This window comes from Phocoena sinus, chromosome 14 (genome assembly GCF_008692025.1).
Source record: "Phocoena sinus isolate mPhoSin1 chromosome 14, mPhoSin1.pri, whole genome shotgun sequence".
In the NCBI taxonomy this organism is placed as follows: Eukaryota; Metazoa; Chordata; class Mammalia; order Artiodactyla; family Phocoenidae; genus Phocoena; species Phocoena sinus.
The window spans coordinates 9448125-9471724 of NC_045776.1; the positions used below are offsets into that span (position 1 = coordinate 9448125).

General features: G+C 39.5%; 1 protein-coding gene across 1 annotated transcript; it reads left to right on the forward strand.

Annotated features, from left to right (window-relative positions):
• The first annotated feature begins 1252 nt into the window (after nt 1-1252).
• On the forward strand, nt 1253-10586 carry DSEL (dermatan sulfate epimerase like). Its single transcript, XM_032603475.1, has 2 exons — nt 1253-1370; nt 2195-10586. Exon 2 carries the CDS (start codon nt 3083-3085, stop codon nt 6719-6721), a length of 3639 nt encoding a protein of 1212 aa, XP_032459366.1. The 5' UTR covers nt 1253-1370; nt 2195-3082; the 3' UTR covers nt 6722-10586.
• Nucleotides 10587-23600: the final 13014 nt, after the last annotated feature.

Genomic DNA, 23600 nt, shown 5'->3' on the forward strand with positions numbered 1-23600 from the left:
GAAGGCGTCATCAATCCCCAACTGGGGAGGGGTTTGTTTATTTGCAACAACTGATATTTCACTGCATTCCTGTCCTTACTAAGTTATTCGTGATAGCAGAGGGTAGACCTTAGGTTGACTCCTGCCCAAGTGTAATCTCAGATGTCTGTGAGAAGTTCCATATGTCCAGTACCACAGGAATCACAGCTGCTCTACGATTTCCAATGTCTGGAACTGCGCACATATGCCACATAACTGAGCCACACAGTCTTCGCTGCCTGTGGGTCTTCACTGAATTCCAGGTTTCACCTCTTTAATAAGAGAGGTTCCTTCCACCTGTTTGTCCCATACCTTTCCATCTTTATACTGCCAGAGAAATTATTCCGATCAATAAAGCTGATTAGTCTTTTTTGTTTCCCCCTGATCTTTAGTGTCTGTGCTCCTGAAGTCAGTCTCACATTAATCCGGTATATTGATTTTGCATTTCTGACTGACAGCAACCTCAGCCAGGCTGCCTCACATTCTTCCCCTTCTCAGCCCTTGCTGTTCCTCAAGTGTGATCCATGACATCCCACAGCGTCACCCCGCCCGCCCCCGCTTCCCCCATCGTTTGTAATCAGGCCCAGAACCTCCTCTATCTTCCTCCCACTCCTAGCCCTGTTAGATTGGCCTTCTCCCCACAACCGAAGGGGTAAGAGAAGCGGGACTCGGCCGGCAGGGAGCCGTCTTCAGACGCTCGCACTCCCAAATTCCCCCTCCTCGGGCTCTATCCGTGCGGGAGCGCGAGGCCGCCACAGCAGCCGGAAACACACGCGCCCCGGGCCCCTTGGGTTCTGATCCCGGGGGCGATCGGCCCCGCTCCCTCCTCCTTCCAGCCCCGCCCCCGACTCCCAGCCTGAGCCTCCTGTTGTCACTCTCCCCCAGCCCCGAAGCCCCGAGGCCCCGAAGCCCCGCCCCTGATCCCGCCCCCGTCGTTCCCGCCCCGCCCCCGGACCGCCTAGCCTTCTCTCGCCCTCCCTGGGCCGCGCGGCCGGAGCTGGCACCGCGGAGCAGCGGCCGCGGCGGCATCGCGTTCTGGACACGCCAGCGCCCCTCTGGACACGGCGTCCACGAGCGCGCCCGCGGCGCGCGGATCTGCCTTCCGCGGTCCGGGGCTGCCCGGGGGGCGTCCGGCGTTCCCCGAGGGCGGGCGTGTCCGCGCGGCGCCGGCCGGGGCGCGAGCGCGGGGCCGCAGCCTGTTGCAGTGCTGGGGGGCGCCGGGCCGGGGGCGCCAGGAGCCCTGCGGGGGGCCGCGCGGCCCGGCTCCCAGCGCAGAGCAGTTTTCTCCAACTCTCCGCTTCCGTCTCCTCCGGGCCCACCGCTGCCGGGAGACCCCGTCCGGACCTGCCAAGGTAAGCGGACTTGGCCCTTGAGGGGTCTCTTATCCCCAAACCACAGCCAGAGGTCGGGGGTGAGGAGCAGAGGAAGGAGTTGGCATGTTCGTAGGAAGCGAATGAAAAAATGCAACAGGCGGAGCGGATCAGGGAACTCCTAGCGTTCATGTTTCCTGCAGAGAGGAGACTTGTCCAAGACTGAAACTTGGTTAGGTTCTTCAGAACCGAAGACGGGCAGCCGCGAAGCTGCTCCTTGAGTGTGGGTCTGAGCTCCCTCTGGTGGCTTCTTGTAAGGATGGAAAACCGGGCTACGGGAGAGAGACTGGTGCAGGACCGCTCGCTGTTCCTCGCTCCCACACAGTGTCATGATTTCTCCTTCGAGAAAAGTGACTGCTCTTACTAGTTCCCCTGGCAAAGACACCTTCTGAGCCCTTGAACGTTAAGCCCTCAACCAGAATCATAATGGTCCTTTAAACTTTTGCTTTTTGTCTCTGAGTCTTCTGTGATCAAAACAAGAATGACAGCAGGACTCATCTTCTGTTAACTGCATTTGAATAAAAACATTTTAAATGACTAAAGCAAGCCACAGTTAAAATAAAAACTCTTAGGAAAGTTACATCTTGTAGCCGCTTGTCTTCTGCCACCATTGTTATCCTAATATATGCGTTGAAAAGTATAAGAAAAAAGAACCATTTGGTCTAACCTAGATTGTAGTTAATAACAGATCTTATTGTGATTCTAAAATTTCTATCAGGAGACGTTAGAACATTTAAATCTTCTGTTTATGTCAACTCCCAGCATGCTTGTAGCCTCAGAGAATTTCTGTTTTGTTTTTCCCCCAGAAAGGAGTATGTCATGAAAAAGGAACAGAAAAGACACGTCACTGTTGGTGAAAGGGGAGTTTTCTTTCCCAGTTGGTGGTTACTTCATGACTGGAAGAGAAGTACCTAGGTGGTTGAAGAGATTAGATTTTCATAGCTGTACCGATGAAGCTGATAAAAGAAGATGGGAAAATGCTTTCTCTGGGTCATAACAGGCTGATGAGTAAGTAAGCCTGAAAAAAGACAGATCTGAAATGAGGACAGGAATCTTGAGTGTTTTAAAACCAAGTAGGACTTTGAATACTTGTTGAGGATGTTTTTGCCCCAAAAATGGAGGAAGAAAAAATTCTCAAAGCAAAAAGTGTAAAAAGCTGAGAGGAGTAACAACCCAGTCAGCTCCAAGAATTGCAGTACTTTGTCAGCTTCTCTGAGCACACACAGGCAAAGGCATCAGACACGTATGATGATGGTTTCCTGCTCCAGGAATGACTTCTTAACGTGGATTTTGGAGTGCTTTTTCTTTTTCTTTTTTTTACAATGTGTGTTTTTTGACTCTTTGTGTTAGGCAGATTTATGTCAAGGAATTAAATTGTGAATTCATGGTATTTTTGACTATCTCCACCCCTGTTCACTGTGCGATATTGGAAAATTAGAGGTTTTAACATTCCTTGAAGTTTTATTGGAAGCAACACTGCATCAGGCAAACAGATCCACAGTGTAAGTTTTCTCTTTTTGGCAACTGTACTTGCTTTGAATGAGCCGAATGTCAGCTGGATTTCACAGCATATCCGATTTACAGTCTGTGTTTTATCAAGGCCTTAAATGTATGTTTTATACTCAGCAGATGGGAAACACATTGAGCACTGTGTTTGACATGTATGCCTAAGGAAAGGAGCTCCCCGATGGATCATGGCGTTAATGTTTACAGGACATTTCTTATTTTTACTGTTAGTGATGTTTGCTTTCTCTACTTTTGAAGAATCTGTGAGCAATTACTCTGACTGGGCAGTTTTCCCAGACGACATAGATCAGCTTAAGACACAGAAAGTGCAAGATTTCAGACCCAACCAAAAGCTGAAGAAAAGTATGCTTCATCCACATTTATATTTTGATGCTGGAGAGATCCAAGCAATGAGGCAAAAGTCTCGCACAAGCCATTTGCATCTTTTTAGAGCTATCAGAAGTGCAGTGATGGTTATGCTGTCCAACCCGACATACTACCTACCTCCACCCAAGCATGCTGATTTTGCTGCCAAGTGGAATGAAATTTATGGTAACAATCTGCCCCCTTTAGCACTGTACTGTTTGTTATGCCCGGAAGACAAAGTTGCCTTTGAATTTGTTTTGGAATATATGGACAGGATGGTGGGCTACAAAGACTGGCTGGTGGAGAATGCACCAGGGGATGAGGTTCCAGTTGGCCATTCCTTAACAGGTTTTGCCACTGCCTTTGACTTTTTATATAACTTATTAGATGATCATCGAAGGCAAAAATACCTAGAAAAAATATGGGTTATTACTGAGGAAATGTACGAGTATTCCAAGGTCCGCTCATGGGGCAAACAACTTCTTCATAACCACCAAGCTACTAATATGATAGCGTTACTCACTGGGGCGTTGGTGACTGGGGTGGATAAAGGATCTAAAGTAAATCTATGGAAACAGGTTGTAGTAGATGTGATGGAAAAGATGATGTTTCTGTTGAATCATATTGTCGATGGTACTTTGGATGAAGGTGTTGCCTATGGAAGCTACACGGCTAAGTCAGTCACACAGTACGTTTTTCTGGCCCAGCGCCATTTTAATATCAACAACTTGGATAATAACTGGTTAAAAATGCACTTTTGGTTCTATTACGCCACCCTCTTGCCAGGCTTCCAAAGAACTGTGGGTATAGCAGATTCCAATTATAATTGGTTTTATGGTCCCGAGAGCCAGTTAGTTTTTTTGGATAAGTTCGTCTTAAAGAATGGAGCTGGAAATTGGTTAGCTCAGCAAATCAGAAGGCACCGGCCTAAAGATGGACCAATGGTCCCCTCCACTGCCCAGAGGTGGAGTACTCTTCACACTGAATACATCTGGTATGATCCCCAGCTCACCCCACGGCCTCCTGCAGAATATGGTACTGCAAAAATGCACACGTTCCCTAACTGGGGTGTTGTCACTTATGGGGCTGGGTTGCCAAACACACAGACCAATACCTTTGTGTCTTTTAAATCTGGGAAGCTAGGAGGGCGAGCTGTCTATGACATAGTTCACTTCCAGCCATACTCCTGGATTGATGGGTGGAGAAGCTTTAACCCAGGACATGAACATCCAGATCAGAACTCATTCACTTTTGCCCCCAATGGGCAGGTATTTGTTTCCGAAGCTCTCTATGGACCCAAGTTGAGCCACCTTAACAACGTACTGGTGTTTGCGCCATCACCCACAAGCCAATGTAATAAGCCCTGGGAAGGTCAGCTGGGAGAATGTGCACAGTGGCTTAAGTGGACCGGCGAGGAGGTTGGTGATGCAGCGGGGGAAATCATTACTGCCTCTCAACATGGGGACATGGTATTTGTAAGCGGGGAAGCAGTGTCAGCTTATTCCTCAGCAATGAAGCTGAAAAGTGTGTATCGGGCTTTGCTTCTCTTAAACTCTCAGACTCTGCTAGTGGTTGATCACGTCGAGAGGCAAGAAGATTCCCCAATAAAATCTGTCAGTGCCTTCTTCCATAATCTGGATATTGACTTTAAGTACATCCCATATAGGTTCATGAACAGGTATAACGGTGCCATGATGGATGTGTGGGATGCACATTACAAAATGTTTTGGTTTGATCATCGTGGCAGTAGCCCCATTGCTAGTATACAGGAAGCAGAGCAAGCAGCTGAATTTAAGAAACGGTGGACTCAATTTGTTAATGTTACATTTCAGATGGAATCCACAATCACAAGAATCGTATATGTCTTTTATGGGCCATATGTCAATCTTTCCAGCTGCAGATTTATTGATAATTCCAATTCTGGACTTCAGATTTCTCTCAATGTCAATAATACTGAACACGTTGTTTCCATTGTAACTGACTACCACAACTTGAAAACAAGGTTCGATTACCTGGGATTTGGTGGCTTTGCCAGTGTGGCTGATCAGGTCCAAATAACCCGATTTGGTTTGGGCACTCAAGCCATAGTGAAGCCCGTAAGACGTGACAGAGTGATTTTTCCCTTTGGATTTAAATTTAATGTAGCAGTTGGGTTGATTTTGTGCATCAGCTTGGTGACCTTAACTTTTCAGTGGCGGTTTTACCTTTCTTTTAGAAAGCTAATGCGGTGGATCCTCACCCTTGTTATTGCCTTGTGGTTCGTTGAGCTGGTGGATGTGTGGAGCACTTGCACTCAGCCCATCTGTGCAAAGTGGGCGAGGCCGGAGGCCGAAGCGAGCCCAAAGCCTGTGTCTCCCCAAGGGCACCGCATCGATCTTCCTGACATCGTCATTACCTCACTTCCTGGCTCAGGAGCTGAAATTCTCAAACAACTCTTCTTCAACAGCAGTGACTTTCTCTACATCAGGGTTCCCACAGCCTACATTGACATCCCTGAAACTGACTTTGAGATCGACTCCTTTGTGGATGCCTGTGAATGGAAGGCGTCGGATGTCCATGGTGTGCATTTCCGTTTACTCCGAGGCTGGTTGCAGTCCTTGGTCCAAGACACAAAACTCCATTTGCAAAACATCCATCTGCACGAACCCGGCAGGGGTAAACTGGCCCAATATTTTACCACGAATAAGGACAAAAAAAGGAAGTTGAAAAGGAGAGAGTCTTTGCCAGAACAAAGAAGCAGAATGAAAGGCGCCTTTGATAGAGACGCTGAATACATTCGGGCTCTGAGGAGACACCTGGTCCATTACCCCAGCGCGCGGCCCGTGCTCAGCCTGAACAGTGGGAGCTGGACCTTAAAGCTGCATTTCTTCCACGAAGTTTTAGGAGCTTCGATGAGGGCCTTGTATGTGGTGAGGGACCCTCGGGCGTGGATTTATTCGATGCTGTACAGTAGTAAACCAAGTCTTTACTCTTTGAAGAATGTACCAGAGCACTTAGCTAAATTGTTTAAAATAGAGGGAGGTAAAGGCAAATGTAACTTAAATTCGGGCTATGCTTCCGAGTATGAATCATTGAGGAAAGAATTATCAAAATCCAAGCCACACGCAGTGTCTCTGCTGGCTCACGTGTGGCTAGCAAACACTGCAGCAGCCTTGAGGATAAACACAGACCTGCTGCCTACCAGCTACCAGATGATCAAGTTTGAAGATATTGTGCATTTTCCTCAGAAAACCACTGAAAGGATTTTTGCCTTTCTTGGAATTCCTTTGTCTCCTGCTAGTTTAAACCAAATATTGTTTGCCACCTCCACGAACCTTTTCTATCTTCCCTATGAAGGGGAAATATCACCAACTAATACTAATGTTTGGAAACAGAACTTGCCTAGAGATGAAATTAAACTGATTGAAAACATCTGCTGGACACTGATGGATCGTCTAGGATATCCAAAGTTTATGGACTAAATGCTGCAGGTCAGCAGAAATTTGCACTAATAATTTCCAACCCAATTTGTGGATATGAATTAGAAGAGTTTGTATATTCTTGTACTGTGTGTGTGTGTGTGTGTGTGTGTGTGTGTGTGTGTGAGAGAGTGATCAGTTTGCTACTTGCACAGAGAGATTATTTAAAAATAAGCACCCTGTTTGGCCTAGCAGAATTCATTTTTATGTCACCACTTTTCCTTGCCTTTGTTTCTGAATTTTTTCTGCTAAAATGTTTCTGCTGCAGAGGTGTAGATGAAGTTATATTACAGTGGTCAGGGGAGATAGGAAGATTTTAAAGGTTTTTGTCTAACTCTCTCCTTCATCTGTAACTGTGCTGATCTATCTCGAACCTCACACACTGCTAAAGGCCTTGCAGTTGCTGCTATACCCAAGCGTCTGTTCCTTTCAAGATGGACTGCAAAAAATCCTTATCTTTTTCAGAAGGTGTCCTAATGCATTTATCTTGCATGCACACACACACACACACACATATCCTTTTACTGTGTATAATGTTCACTGATATCACTGGGGAAATGGAGAAAACTCCTATCAGAAGTATAGGATCCCTTCTGGAAAATACAGATGGAAATACAGAATGGATTTTTTTTTTTTTTTTGAGGTCAGAAACAATGACCTGAAAATCCTCAAAGTTTTTTATTTAGAAGTAATAAAGAATCAGTCTTGGAACGGTGGCTGCCAAGGACCGATACGGTATTTTAGACCTGCTTGTCTTTTTAAAACGCTCTCTTTCTTGCTCCCTTGAAGCTGTAGCTGTTCACCATCACCACTCCCACCCTTTTCTTTCTGTCGCTGTCACGCAAAACAGTCAGTAGTTACTAATGGCTAAACTCCCGATATTTGTGGGAATTTTTTTTTTTTTTCTGTCCTGATGATTCTTTTTTTTTTTTTTTTTTTTTTTTTCTGATGATTCGTTTTGCATCAAAGCCTGACACAGCCTTAGAATCAGATTTCTCCTTGTGGAATTATCACTGTATGACTCAAAGAAAGCAGTGCCACTGCTGCCAGTGTTTTTTTAGACTGGAAACAGAATTGGAAAACTGCCTGACTTATCTTGCATCCCTTTGAATGAGTCCACAGACTGCCAGTGTCGGCAAAAGTTGAAGGCGAATGGGAGATGATGTCAGAGGCATCTGTTTCCTTTACCATCTGCATCTTATTATAAATATAGTCGTCATAAAGTATGGTTCATCTTATTTTGGTAGGCTCTAAATCAAAATGCTATGCCATTAGAAGCCAGAGGAGTAATTACAAGGTATTGGATGAAAACTATTAGGCAGCGTAGAGACTTGATGAAAATCTCTGTACAGACTGCAGCCTTCTTCCTAATGCTTCAGACTGTAGTTTCCACACGCCCTCCCCGTCGCCCATGCTCTAACACTTGGGAGTCTGTCATTCTGACCTAGGTAAAAGTGGTTCTTCCTCAGTAGTTTGTTATTATGTCAAAATGTGCCTCCAGGGTGATAAAGCTGTGGATATGTTACATTCCAGCTAAAGCTAACTGGGCTGTCATTTTTCTTCTATTACAGTGTGAAAGCAGACTGACCACTCCCCCCCACCCCACCCCCCTCCGACCCCATCTGCTTCCTCTCGTAGCTTTCCCTGCTTTCTCTTTACAGTGTCAAAATGAATGAAAATCCTATTAATACAGGTTGAGAGGGCAACTGAAGACCTGAATCCACACTATTATTCTCAAGGAAGATTATTCGTCCTATCTCAGGGTTATCAACAAGCATGTAACATTTCTACATGGATGATAACACTGTTTCCATTATTGGTCAGAGTCTCGGTGTTTGCTTTCAATTCCCAGAATGTGTGATCTTAAATCAGATCAAATAAAAAGGCTCTGGGTTGCAAGTAATATTAGGCCTGATCAAGGTAAGAATTACAAACGTGTGCAAGTAACAGCAGAGAAGACAGAGACTGTACTACTGCCTTTCCTTTAACTTTGTACAGAAACATGCCCACAGGCAGAAGAGAGCCAGGGTGAGTATATGGAGCAGCTGGAGGGGAGAAAATGGAAAAGAAAGAGCAGTTCTGTGAATGGATACGGGAACAATATGGGAATATCTTATGTATAGCTAAAGAAAGGAACACACTTAAGATGATCTTCACAGTGTATCTTAACTTTTACAACATAGCAAGGTCAAGGTGAATTTCCTTGTCCACTCATCCACTCCCACCCCAAGGGAAATTTAGCTGGAGGAGAAGACTTCTATTCACAGGTTCTATTTCTGAGCAATGTTTTACACGGGTGAGGGACGCCCCAGCCGTTGCATATGCGTCCATTTGTTCATGTTTGGGAGCCCCTGCCTTATAATCTCAATTATAATCTCAGAACGTCTAAGTCCTACATTCCTAGGGTGTTATCCTGGGAAGAAATGTGAATAGACTCTACACTTATTTTTCTTCTGATCGTCTTGAAAATAATTAAAGCAACGATTATCACTGTGTGACACTTCCAAAGGAAACACTTTAAAAAATGTCTTTTCCATAAAATCAATTCCTTTCCTCATTAACTTCCCCAAACTTAGGCCCAACTGGAATTAAAGCTTCTATTAAAATAATATTGAAATGTTGAAATTTTGAAAGAATGTGTCCGTTTTGCTGACAAAAGTAACATAAATGTAGTGGTAATGTTGATCTAGTTTTCAAAAGTTTGACATAATGCAAATTACTCACTTAGGATGAAATAGGCCATATCCAGAGATGAATTTACTGTAATGACAATTGCAGAAAGGAAGGAAATGGGAGAATCTGTTCAGGAGAAAGAAAATAAATCTATGATTATACTTAAATTTAATCTTTAGAAACCCAGAAAGGCATGAGTTTTAGGCAGGTGGCACAACAACTCATACACACTCAGCCTAAACCCGTAATATTAGACATTTGATTGGCTGGCGTTTTGGACAAACAGAAGACTTAGCACTGTAAGTGGCCTGGCAAGAATGGGATAATTATTTATGTCCAGTACCCAGCCATGGCATGGGATCTGGCACAAATATCTTCATATTTGAAGAAGAACCTCTCTCCACACACACACTAGTTATGTTTAATTTTTTTCCCTTTTATGGAAATGCCACCCCTTCTGTCTGCCACTGACTTTTGATTGGTGTCATTTATCAGCAGAGTTTGGTACATCATAGATCCTAGACTTTCTTGATATAAAGTCTATCACATTCAGTTATCTATAAGTAAACATTAACAGTGGTTTTAGAATCTGTTTGATTGACTTAACTCTGATCATAATTACAAAATATCACTAATTTAGCAAAAAATGTGAATAGAAGGCAGTATGTTATAACACCACTTACAGAGGTAAGGGAGCCTAATCTAAGACAGATCAAGGAATTTAATATGTGGGCTACCTACTGCTTATTTAAATGTAAACCAAAGTATGTCAAAATGGCTGCTAAGGCAGTGTTTTCAGTACTTGACTAATATCTCTATTTCCCTTCATGTTGGCAGAAAAATCCAAATAATATTTTAAGAACTAAACTGATTTTTTTTTTTTTTTTTGCACAAAGGATGGTAGGAACATCAAACAGTAGATTCTCACATTCTCTAGTTAACTTGTAGCTGCTTTAGCTATAATTTACATGAGCTTGTGTTTAGTCCAAGTAACATGTTTAATTCTATTTCCAAAGATAGGTTCGGCTAAGCCTTCCACACCATGGGGGTTTTGCTTTTGTTTTTCATTTTTCTTTCACACCTGTCAAGTTATGCAGCAAAGAAAACCTGTTCTGAAGATCATTTATGAAGTTTATTCAAGCTATATGTATAACACAACTCCTCTATTAATAAACAAATAAAAAGCTAAAAGCAACTTGGCTATGGTTGGGATAATTTGTAACAGCCCTTTTCTTTAGGACTTTGGGTAACTGTTAGGATTTTGTATGGAGCTGAGTTGGAAAATGCAGTCCCACAATTTCGGCCACTAGCACCCTTAGTGATGGGTGAGCCGTGCCTCTACTCCCTTATCTTAATTCCAAGTCCTGTCTTTGACTTGCCCTCAGTCCATTTCACTCTTCTATGTACATCATCCCAACTTACTAAGTGGCAAGAACATCCTGTACTATGCACCTGTGCTCCACATTTGCCCCTCCTGCCACAGGTGGGGTATCTATTCAAGCAGGAGATCTCTAAAAGGAAGGTCCCTGCAGGCCCCTTGAGATATTCTAGTAGGTGGTGCACAGGGTTGGCAGAGTGAAGACTTTTTTTTTTAAGAAAGATAAGGATCTATCATGAATTAGTCTCTTAGTATGTGCTGCACAGAACCATAAGGTTTTCATGTATATCGTTACAATCTTCACAACAACTCACTGGTATTCATTTTACAGATTAATCTGAAGCCCATATTCTCTCTCCAGGGAATATGTTTTTGTGAAGGAATTTGGAGCAGGTTTACAATTCCGTTATCAATTCACTTATTCACAGTAATTCTGGGGTATCTACTGTCAAGATATTGATTAGCATGAGGGGAGAACACAAAAAATTGGTTGACTCTGACCCTGCCCCAAAGAACTGACGGTCTCTCCAGAATTCATCAAGAAGAGAAGGAGAGGAAGGGCATGCCAGGTAGCCATTACCACCCGAGGAAAGGCACCGCAAAGTGTAATCTACTCTGTAGTAGACAGGATTTATCTCTGAAAAAGTGGTTATGAGGAAAGGGAGTAGTTATGGAGTTTCAGTAAATTTGGACAGAGATCACCACCTGTGCTTTTCCTCATTAGGTTTGACTCTACAGTTGTCACAGGATGTCCCATCAACGAGGAGCCCTTGCAAAGGAGAAGCGCAAACAGAACAAAACCGCTGACACTTGCTCTTTCTCAATTCCCCCACCCCCTCACTTAACTACCCCAGCACATTTATCACAAAGAAGTGTGGTCCACAATTGAATATCAAGGGATGCCCTGAAGAGAAAAGGATGTGTGAGTGCGGTCTGACTGGGCTGCATGCAGATCACTGCTAGTAATAACAGTACGAAGGAGGATACCTCAGTGTATTTCATCCAGGCTCCATCTGGCCAGTAGCATCTCTTTTCCTTTCCCTCCCCTCTCAGCACCTCCAGATTCACATTACCAGGCACAGCTAACCGATCCTGAGAATGCAGCAGTGAACAAAACCTATGGAGCTGACGGTCAATCAAATATATTTTAAAAGAATTCGTTTTGGGAAAAAAATCCCACCTGTTCTGTTCCCTACCATGTAAATAATACCAAAAAGGAAGGAAGGGAAGGAGGGAGGGAAGGAAAGAAGGAACAAAGGCACAAAGAATGGAAGGAAGGAACTCTGAACCTGAGTCTGAACACAAAGTAAGGTGCACAAGGAGAATCATTCCTATAACAATTGTGTTCATTATGGTATGAACTATTTAAGAATCTCTTTGAAACCTTATTATAGCTAAAACTTGAGGAAAAAAGGGTAAATTGTAATCTGAGCAAATCTTTTCTACAGTACATTGCAATTGCTCTTTCTGTTTTATTTCTTTAAACTACTTCCGTATTGCTGTGACTCTTGAGATGAAATGTTTCTTTCAAGTGTCTTAACACTGACGAATTCCACCTATAAGTGTCTCAGGTTTTCCAACGTCCTAGGTAATGTGGTGTTTTCCCATATATTGTCTTCCTCTCTATTTCCAAACATGGGTATATACCTTGGTCTTAATGATTTAAGGAAGCAAATGTTCACGCACATGTAACACCCATGATGCTCTCCATTTCTTCTTTTGGAAGTTAATTCAGCTCCCATCACTGTTACTTTTCTCATTTAGTAAATGAACAACATAAAATCTCTAATCTCTGCATTAAAATCTGACATGCTTCTATGAACAACGCTGAAGGCACTTCTTACCTTATTCATTGCATAATGGAAATGATGCTCCCAACCTTTGTTATACTACAATGAAATATTACTGCCCAATTTTATTAGTATTTATTTATTGTTTTAATTATGTATTCAGTTATTCCTTTGCTTGTTTCAAAAGATTAATTTTGTTGTAGATTTGTTTAAAGTTCTTGGGATTTTAAAATAAGAACACAATACAACCAAGAAGTGATGAAATTGCTTCCATAAAATACCCATGAAAAGACAACTGCATATAAATAATGCAGTTAATAAAAGTTAACCCTACACAAACAAAATAGGTGATTTTTGCTCTTCATTTTTACTCCAGACATTAACGTGGGTGCCCTGGCTAATTCAGTGCTAACTAGAGCACAGCACGCTTGCGGTGGGCTTTCGTGCGCCAAGGAACTCGTGTTATTTCCCTCGAGATTTACCAAAATGAAATGTACATATATTCAGTTATACTTTATCTTTCACCCCACATTAATTATAAAACTCTCAAAAATCCCATTATTGAACGCATGAGTAAAAAGGTATTTGCTTGTATCCACACATAAGAACTTGGCAGGATTCCATTATGATAAGAGGCGGAAGGTTTTCTGTGTATAAACAACAGATTGCACTGGTGGGTTTTTCACAAGGTTTGTTTGCATCTTTCTCCCATTTCCTTGATTAATTTGAAGAGGGAGATTTCTATTAAAAATGTTATATTCACAACACTTTTATATATTATATGAACTTTGAAATTAGATAAAACTGAATACAAATCCCTAGGTCAGTAAATAATGACCAGCTGTGACGTGTTGGGCAATTTTCTTAATTTTAAATCTCCATTTCCCCATCTATAAAACTCGCCCAGAGTTGATATAAGGATTAAATAAAATCACACGTGAAAATTAATAGAAGATACTTGTTTCCTCTTTGTGATCATCTCCAATTCATTATATATCAAACCCATATGTAATGTGATGCACCATTTTCCCAGTAAGAAAATATTAAAATGTTTCCAGAGAATTTGAGCATACATAGTATGTAGACCAAATAGACACCTATTTTAGTATTCCATATATCAGCTGCACAAACATGTAAAATTACAGTTGTGCAATTAATATATTAATTTGGAAATAGTGCTTTTTTCATGTCCACGTTTTAAGAGAAATATTTATTCAAATTTTCATGGACTTCAATGTCTTCATTATTTCTAGAGTATGGTTTGAGTTTTTCCAGAGAATATCATATTTCCTTCTGAGTTTTATTGAGATAGAGACTTTTTTTTTTTTTTTTCTTTTTTTTTGCGGTACACGGGCCTCTCACTGTTGTGGCCTCTCCCGCTGCGGAGCACAGGCTCCGGATGCACAGGCTCAGCGGCCATGGCTCACAGGCCCAGCCGCTCCGCAGCACGTGGGATCTTCCCAGACCGGGGCACGAACCCGTGTCCCCTGCATCGGCAGGCGGACTCTCAACCACTGCGCCACCAGGGAAGCCTGAGATAGAGACTTTTTTGAATTTAAGTATGATGCTATTACTTGAAATTTTATTTCATGTTACAAGTGCCATTTGTATAACATTAATCATAATTTTATGTTCATACCTTCATTCAGTAGATACATAATTATGCTCTTATAGATTGTAATCATTGTATTTTTCTTAATTTTTCCACTTACTTATTATGAAATATGCATAAAAGCTGGGAGTGTCTAAGACTATGTGTGAACACGACATTTACTCCACTGGCTATGATGGAATAAGTGAAGACCAATCTGAGGTAGCATATCCAAATTACACATATCATGATTATATACCTTAACACCATACATAACAAATGATTTTATCAATATAAAATTATCTCATCTTTATAGAATATTATTTCCTTTTAATTCATGTGTCATTCACACATATTCTCGGGTTGGGGTAAAATTCTACTGTCCTTTATCTTCTGCTTGGTGCTTTGTAAGTCTGGATGCTTTCTCTTTTCCATGCCTGTAGATGACAACTGAGCAGCAAACTCCAGAGCCTCCAGCCAGAAACTCAGCCTTCCAGCAAGGAGTGCAAGAGAGCATACACCTCTGCATTGGGACCAGGTGCCACAGATCTATGATAGTAGGGTTCATACCACTGAAGAGAGAAATTCCTTTTCTTTCTTTCATTGGTTTTCCTTGGATATTGCTGTCCACATCCCTGCTGAGGTTCACTGTATGCAAATTAGAAGACACTATTTTGCTGATTCTTGCATATGCCAGCTCTACTGCCCCCTACTTATCAAACTGTAGGTATTATGGATAAGCAAGATAGGTTATGCCAATATGTTGACACTGAAAAGATGTGCTGACCCTATCAGAAGCCCTCCTCTATGATACTGATAAGTAACTGTGGCCAGAGCTGGGGCTTAGAGTCAGAATTCCTATACTCACACACTCTATAATATGGTACAAAGCATATATGTCTGACCTTCCATTATCATATTCTCCTGCTCTCACCAGCGATCCCAGAGGTAACGTCTATCCTGGATTTTGTGTTTACCATCCCCATGCTCTTCTTTATAGCTCCACCGCATATGTCTCTATCCTTATCAACATATTGTATATTTTTGCATGTTTGTATACTTTACGTAAACAGTAACATATTGCATATATTCTTGTGCAACTTGCTTTTCTTTGCTCAAAATTTTATCTAATGCATGTTGATGTTTGTAGGTGGAGATCACTTATTTTCATCGTGGTAGGTTCCAATATATGCTATTATCTGAAATACCACACTTTATGTATCTTCCATCTTGTTGGATTTTGGGAATATTTTTAATTTTTGCAATTTCAAACATTATATATAAAACTGTTTATAGATGTTGTATAATGCACACATACAAGAATTTTGTCATTGTGTTTTGTTTGTACCCAGAACCTTCCCACCCAGCCGCACTCCAGCCTAGTATATTGAGGGCTCAAAGCACATCCTCAACTATTCTTGGTACCAAATTATTATTTTTACAGATTGTTTGTACAAATCGACACTCTAGCCATTGTAGAAAAGTTTGTGTTGCTCCAAAATTTCTCCTGTACTTGACATTTTCATACTTTTAGATGTTTTTCTGTCTAGTGGGGTAAAAGAATATTACGTTTCTTTTTTTTTTTGAAGTTCTGTTAATAACACAGCACACGCATGCAGCATGCACACTCATGCACACACGTGCACACACACACAGTCCTTACTTTTTCCATTTGTTTCTTCTTTTGTGAAATGAAATCCACGTTCATGTCTTTTATACATTTTCCCATTGCATTCTTTTTTTTTCTCATTGATTCACTGACATTTATAGTATATTAATAATACTAATCCTTTTTTGGTTATACTCGTGAATAACTTCTTGGCTTATATTTTCATGATCTTTCTACTAGGACTTTTGTGATATATTTTGATACGCAGGTGTTCTTAATTTTAATGTAAACAAATATGTGTTTTTCTTTATTATTTGTACTTTTTTGCATCTTATTTAAATAATCTTTCTTAAGGTCTTGGCACTGAAGATGTTCTCCTCTATTTTCTTCCAAGCATTTTAATTTTCTCATCATCATCTATTGCCGCAAAACAATATTACCACAAATGTAATGGCTTAGAACAGCACATGTTCATCATCTCACAATTTCTGTGGGTCAGGAATCCAGGCGTGGCTGAACTGCGTCCCCTGCTCTTATACGTGGCTGCAATGAAGTAGCTGGGCCTGGGATCTCCTCTGAGAAGCATCCACTTCCAAGCTCATGTGTTGTTGGCAAGATGTAGTTCTTTGTGGGTTGCTGGACTAAAAGCCTCAGTTCTTTTCTGGCTGTTGGCTGGAGACCCTGAGTCACTTGCCATGTGAGCTTCTCCATTGGCAGGTAACTTCATAAAAGCCAAGATGAGAGAATCAATAGAGAAACTGCTAACACATTACCATAATCATGGAAGTGACACCCAGTCAACTTTGGTGAGAAGCAAGTCAGAGGTCCCCCTACGCCCACACCCAAGGGAAAGGGACTTCACAAGGGCATGAATCCCAGGAGATGGAAGAACGGGCTTATTTTAGAGTGCCCCTGCCACAGATTTTGTCTTTTATATTTAAATATTTAATCTGCTTTATATTAATTGTTATGTCTATTCTGAGATTTTTTTCTCTGTATAAATAACGTGCTGTCCTAGACTGAAGAGATTCAGTACCCTTTTCTTTTCCACTAATCTTCAATGCCGTCTTCCCTACATATCAGGGCCTTATATTTTGTGTGAGATGATTTCTCAGTTCTCTACTGTATTCTTCTGGCAAATTCCATTACCCAGTGACAATACCGCATTATCTTAATTACTATAGTCGTTTTGTTAGCCTTGAAATCTGGCAAGGCTTTTTCCTTTCTTTTTCTTCATTTCTTTAGGCTTTGTTCTTCTATGTGCATTTTAGAATTAGTTTGCGTAGTCCCCCAAAGCAAACAACAATACATGTTAATGGTAAATGCATTACATCAATTTTGGGAGAATCGACCTCTTTACATTAATCCCTGTTCATAAGCATGGTATAACTCTCCTTTTATACAATATTTCTTAATCCTTTGATAGATTTAAGTATGAGCACTTTATATATTGTTATTACAGTGGATGATATTTATTTTTAATTATATGTTCTAACTGATGATAGTATATAGAAAATACGATTGATTTTTGTGTATTTATATTGTATCAGGGAACTTATAAATCCTCTTACTAATTTAATAATTTACCTGTAAATTTTTTCAAAATACTTATACAGATGCTTTTGTAATCTTCAAGTAATGAGAATATATTTCCTTCCTTTTAATCTTATAACTTTTTAATGTTCTTACCGGATTTGTTAGGACATCCTGTTAAATACTGAGTGAGTCTGGTAATGTGAATATTCTTGTACCGTTCCTAATGTGAATGGAGTGCTTCTACACTTCACCACTGAGCAAATGAATGGATGCTGTGTGTATTTCATAGATTCACTTTATCAGGACGTTGTATTCCCTTGTACTCCCAGTTGATAAGTGACTTTTTATCATCAAAGCATGATGAGATTTATTCAATGCTTTTGCTGCATTTATTGTGATAATCATATGTTTCTTTGCCTTTATCTGTTAAGGTAGTGTATTTTGTGAAATTTTTTTTCTTTTGAGATTAAACCAAACTTGGCTTGCTCTGATAAAACCAGCCTGGGAATGATTCATTAAATTTATATTTGTTGCTGGATTGAGTTTGTTAATAATTAATTTAAGATGTTTATATCAACATTTGTAATTGTGATTTTTCTCATAAGAAACTTGCCTAATTTTGAAGTCAACATACTTGTCACATAAAGTAAGCTGAGGATGTTCTATTTTTATATTTTACAGGTGAGTTTGCATAGGATTGAAATGATCTAATACAAGAATGTTTGTTAAAACTCATTTGTAAATCATCTGAGCATTGTTTTCTTTGTGGGAGCACTTTAACTAAATATAAGATGTTACCTGGTGGTTATAAGTTTATATTACTTACCTCATGTATTTATTTTGAAGCCTATTTTGGCAAGTTATGTTTTTAAAGAATTTGTCATGTTTGGTTTTTTTTTTTTTTCACATTTATTGACCTAAATTTGCTCAAAATGAACTCTGTTGCCTCTAAATATTCATCCCCTACACATGTTTTTTCCATCCCTAATACGGAGTATGTGTGCCTTATTTCTTTCTGTTCCTGGTGGGTTTTGGCTGGTAGATATTGACAATAATAGGCCAAAAATTACCTTCTATATAAGTTACATAAATTAAATTGCCTTTTCAGAGACTAATTTTTAGCCTTTTTTGTTCTTACCTAATATTTTATGTTTATTTGGCATTGCATAACTGGCTCCTGATCTTACATATTTCCTTTATTTACTCTAACTTCTGTTGTTTCTCTTTTTTATCTTTAATTATATGCCCCATTATTTTTTGTCAATCTCCACCAGCCAAAACCACCAGGAGCAAACTGGATTTATTGTTTATTACAGTAAGAGGTATTTAAATAGTACAGCTTTGCTCTGCTGTATATCAAAAAACAAACTAATAACAGCATTAAAAAAGAGCACCAATTCGGCTTCCGTGGTGGCGCAGTGGTTGAGAGTCCGCCTGCCGATGCAGGGCACGCGGGTTCGTGCCGCGGAGTGGCTGGGCCCGTGAGCCATGGCCGCTGAGCCTGCGCGTCCGGAGCCTGTGCTCCGCAACGGGAGAGGCCACAACAGTGAGAGGTCCGCGTACCGCAAAAAAAAAAAAAACAAAAAAAAAAAACAGGAAAAAATAAAAAAGAGCACCAATTAGAAAACATGATTTTACTATACACAAGTACAGATTTAATATCTTTAATGTGGAAAAGATTTTACATATCTGTAAGCAAAAGTGATTACAACTTTAAAAGAGAGAAGTTAAAAGCAATAGAACATGCATAAAGCAGATAATCTGTTTCACCAATTCAAAGTACAAATACTGTCACTTTCCTTTTATTTTACAATTCATATCTCAGCTTCCAAATTACTTCTACTTAAGACCTGTCCTCCAACTGCTAAATAAATGGGGGAAAGAAAAAGAAATACAGGGGGAAAAGAAGTCTAAAATTACTTGGGATTTAATCAAAAGGTTTAGGACTACTTCCAAACAAATGAAGAAAGAACTATAATACCATGTGACCAAAACTTTCCCTGTTTCTCACTGGTATAAAGTGTCACTGTAGAAGATCAGTCCTGCCCAACTCAACAAATGACACCTTTCTACAGAGACTAGAATCACATGCTTATACTGTTTCTGCACAGTTCACATTGGTGACCCGTGTACAAAAGGCCAGTTCATTTTAATTCACCTTTTATTTCCTTTTTTTTTTTTGCTTAATTTTATTCTCAAAAGCACAATCTACTGGTCCACTGTTCTTGGGTCTAGAAAAGCTGCCTACATTAGGTCTATATTATGTAGAAATCACCCCCCCACCCCCCTACCCTATCCCTTGCAAAAACCATCAGACATTTTTGTTGTGCCTGGATTACCAGCCTAAAATCCCCTCTCAGGGGAACATTATTTCAGATATTTTCTTGTCCTTTCTTGCACACTTAATTGTTTTGAGGGTCATGCTGAACCAACTTTCAAGGGCTCTCTACTTTCAAATTTTGAAAAAGAGGGATTGGTTACAGGTCACTTCATGTCCACAAATGTCTTGGGCTCCTTCAGGAAAGAAATCAGCAGTCACCAGTGACCAGCCTAGTACCCAGCCACAGGTGAGGGACTTACTTTTTCAACCCACTAAAGTTTCCTTCTCTCACTTACTTTTTCAACCCACTAAAGTTTCCTTCTCTCAAGTTAATAGACACAAATTTATGTTAACTCTAAAGTTATGTCAAAACTGTGTTTCTTTTGTTTATTTTTTAGTTTACACAGCATGGGAGTAGAAAACAACACCTGCCTGGATAAAAAGCAATTTGGAAAGTCAAAAAAATACAATTGACTAAGAAATATGAACACCATAAATCTCATTATTAACTATATAAATTTAACTTAAAAAGAAATCAATATTGTATCTTAGTTTATAAACCAATAAAAAGAAAATCCATTTTGGTGAATATACCAAAGAATAAATTATTGGCTACTGCTTTGGTAATATACATGTATATTCTTCATTAAAAACAAGTTGGGGGGCTTCCCTGGTGGCACAGTGGTTGACAGTCCACCTGTCGATGCAGGGGACACAGGTTCGTGCCCCTGTCCAGGAAGATCCCACGTGCCACGGAGCAGCTGGGCCCGTGAGCCATGGCCGCTGAGCCTGCGCGTCCGGAGCCTGTGCTCCGCAATGGGAGAGGCCACAATGATGAGAGGCCCGCGTACCAAAAAAACAAAACAAAACAAAACAAAACAAAAAACAAGTTGGCTGTTTGCCAGATATTTTCAAGATTCCCCTCTTCCACCAGCAAAGCTTGCCTTTTGGTCCACTACTTCTATTTCAAGCATTTTATCCCACAGGAAAACAGAAGAGAAAAAAAAAATGTAGAAAGATGTATACAAAAGGATGTTCATTATAGCATCATTTATAATATCAGGACATGAAAACTTCTTAAAGGTGGAAAAAAAATCAGTGAAGATGCATACTAGCTTATTAGAAAAATCCTGATACTTTAAAAAATTGATTACAAAACAACTACAAAATGATCTTATTTTTATATTAAATAAAATTTATGTCCACCTAGTCCAATGAACTATGCCAAATGGTCTTTATAATAGGTCAACAGTGATCAAATATCAGTAGTTTCAAATTATTCAATCTAATGTTTATATCCACATATACACATATTATCTATTTATACAGTAACATTTTATACACACACACACACACACACACACACACACACACACACTTCTGATTATTATGGATCAAATTGGGTTTTTAAATACTGCTCTTCACAGAACTTTCATAAATAATAAATAGCAATAAATATTAAAAGCTTAAAAATGTGAATACTTTTTCATTCAGCACTTCCAATACAAAGTTCCAAATAAATCTATTTCATTAATATAAAAATATTTCAGAGGAAGTAATTCAAAGCTTAGATAATTAGACTTGTGAAGTTTTCTTTATAAATTTTAGAAATAGAGACATCTAATTTCTTCTTTCCTTCTTTTTTTCTTCCTATCCTCTTTCAATGACTATTTATGAAATGATGAAACGACAATTATGGATGGATAAAATGAAAGACTAATAAGGAAATTGATACAGATCATTCCAGGAAATAGCTAGAAAAATAAAATGGCCGGAAAACAACCCAACCCAATTCCAAGCCCATCCAGTGCTCAAAAATAAGCAAAGTAAGTACTTAGCACCAAACTTAGAAAATGAGCTAGGTTGTCACTTTTGTTGTTGTTTTATTTTTTTTTAAGGTATTATGAATGAAAAAGGAAGTAGTACATCAAGAATATAGTTGACAACCATTGTCACTCCTGATTTACTATTTTGTGTTTTGTTCTTAGGATAGGATTTTCCTACCATCCTAGCTTCCTTTAGCTTTTTACTTCTGGGTGCTCTATGTCGGCTGCTTTTAAAAGGGCTACACTGCAGCAGACCCAGACATGACTAGGTTAAGTGCTCTTGGCTCTTAGACTTTTTGATTCTTTCTTTATTATTCATTATTTGACCACAGGATATTTAGAAGTGTGTGTTTAGTTTTCAAATACTTAAGAGTTTTCATCTCTAATCTTCCTTTATTTTATAATTTAATTTCATTGTGGTTAGGGAAGATGCTTTGTATGATTTCAATCCTTTTATATTTACTGAGCATTCCTTTATGCCTAGAATATGGTCTGTCTTGATAAATGTGCTCTGTGCACTTGGAAAAAATGAATATGTTGACACTGTTGAGTGAAATATTTTATAGTTGTTTAGGTAAAGTCAGTTCATGATTTATATATCGTTACTAATTTCTCTTCAGCCTGTGGGATTTCCTTAAAACTTCCTGCAGTACAGATATGCTGACAAAGCATTCTCTCTCTCTCTCTCTCTCTCTCTCTCTCTCTCACTGGAAAATATTTTCATTTTGCTTTACTTTTTGAAAGATATTTTCACTGGACATAAAAATTTAGGTTAAAAATATTCTAGACTCTTGAAACGTTATTACACTGTTTTCTGTCTTCCACCATTTTTGATGTAAAGTCTGCATTCATATCACTTCTCCCATGTACTTTTAAAATGTTCTTTAAAAATCTCTCCTTTGAAGATTTTTCTCCTTAAGCTTAATGGTCAACAGTTTGATGATGATGTGAGTACAGGTTGTTTTCTTTGTATTTATTCTGCTTCAGACTGATGAATTTTTTAAATCTGTAAATTTATGTCTTTCGCCAAATAGAGGAAAATTTTGTCCTTTATTTCTTCAAATATATTTTCCCTCCTATTCTTCTAGGATTAAATTTACAGGGAGTACATAACCTTTCATTTTTAAAGGTTAACCTGGCTAAACTCAAATTGCAAATTCTGTCTCCCTGCTGTTGACAGCAGCTGAGAGTAAACACGCAGGCTTCTGGCTCAGTTTTAGCCATTGAATATAAGGCTAATTTGCTTAGAGCCACACAGGGGTTTATAAACATAAAATAATATTTACTTTTCTTAAGCTGAGTGATGAGAACATGTGTGTCCGCTTTTTCATTTATTTTCTTGTGCGATTATTTATTGATTCGTATATCTTACGGCTGCTTTACTAGAGTTTTCAACTTAGTAGACAAGAGTAAATAGTAGACAGCCTTAAAGTAGAAGGAAAGAATTTTTGAGTTGAAAAGAATCTTTATGATCACCTAGTCTGGCTGTAAGAAAATAATACCTAGGTAACACGAGTGATCTTTCTAACTGGCACATTGTTAATGACAAAACTGGTAGTGAACGCCCTGAAAGTCACCCCAGTACTTACTATTAAAGGAAAATACGTGAATATCCTAAATGGTCTTGAATGTATTTCATTTTAGAGTATTTTTTAGGCAACAAATCTGTGTTTTAAAGACTACATATCTCTTGAACATGAGACTTTATTACCACAAAATGACAGGTATTCATTGTGAATTAGTTACAAATAAGTTAACTTAAACTTGGACAAAAATGTTGGTTGTCTGTCAAAATATATTTTTATTCTCACTAACAACAAACTAGATGTAAAGTGTTTCTTTATCGTCATTTCTCAAGTTTCCTGAAACTACAGAGTTATCTTGCTGTCAGTGCCCTCTGGATATTATTCATCAGTTTTTCATTTAACTGCACTCTTGTGATACTTCAGTAACCTTGAAATAAAACTCATATCCCAGGACATACTCCTTACCAGCCTCTTCCAGAGGAAACCTGCAGATAAAAGAAAGAAAAAATCTCCCAAACACTTTGGGTTTTTTTTGATATGCTAGTGATAACTATTCACAGCATTTAGGGACCATTCAGCATGGAGACTCGTACCTAATCAAACAGACTCCAGTTAAACAAGTATCCTTGAAAG

What these genes read in the sequence shown, in the direction of transcription:
- DSEL (XM_032603475.1), top strand. Translation starts at nt 3,083, where the DNA reads ATGGCGTTAATGTTTACAGGACATTTCTTATTTTTACTGTTAGTGATG.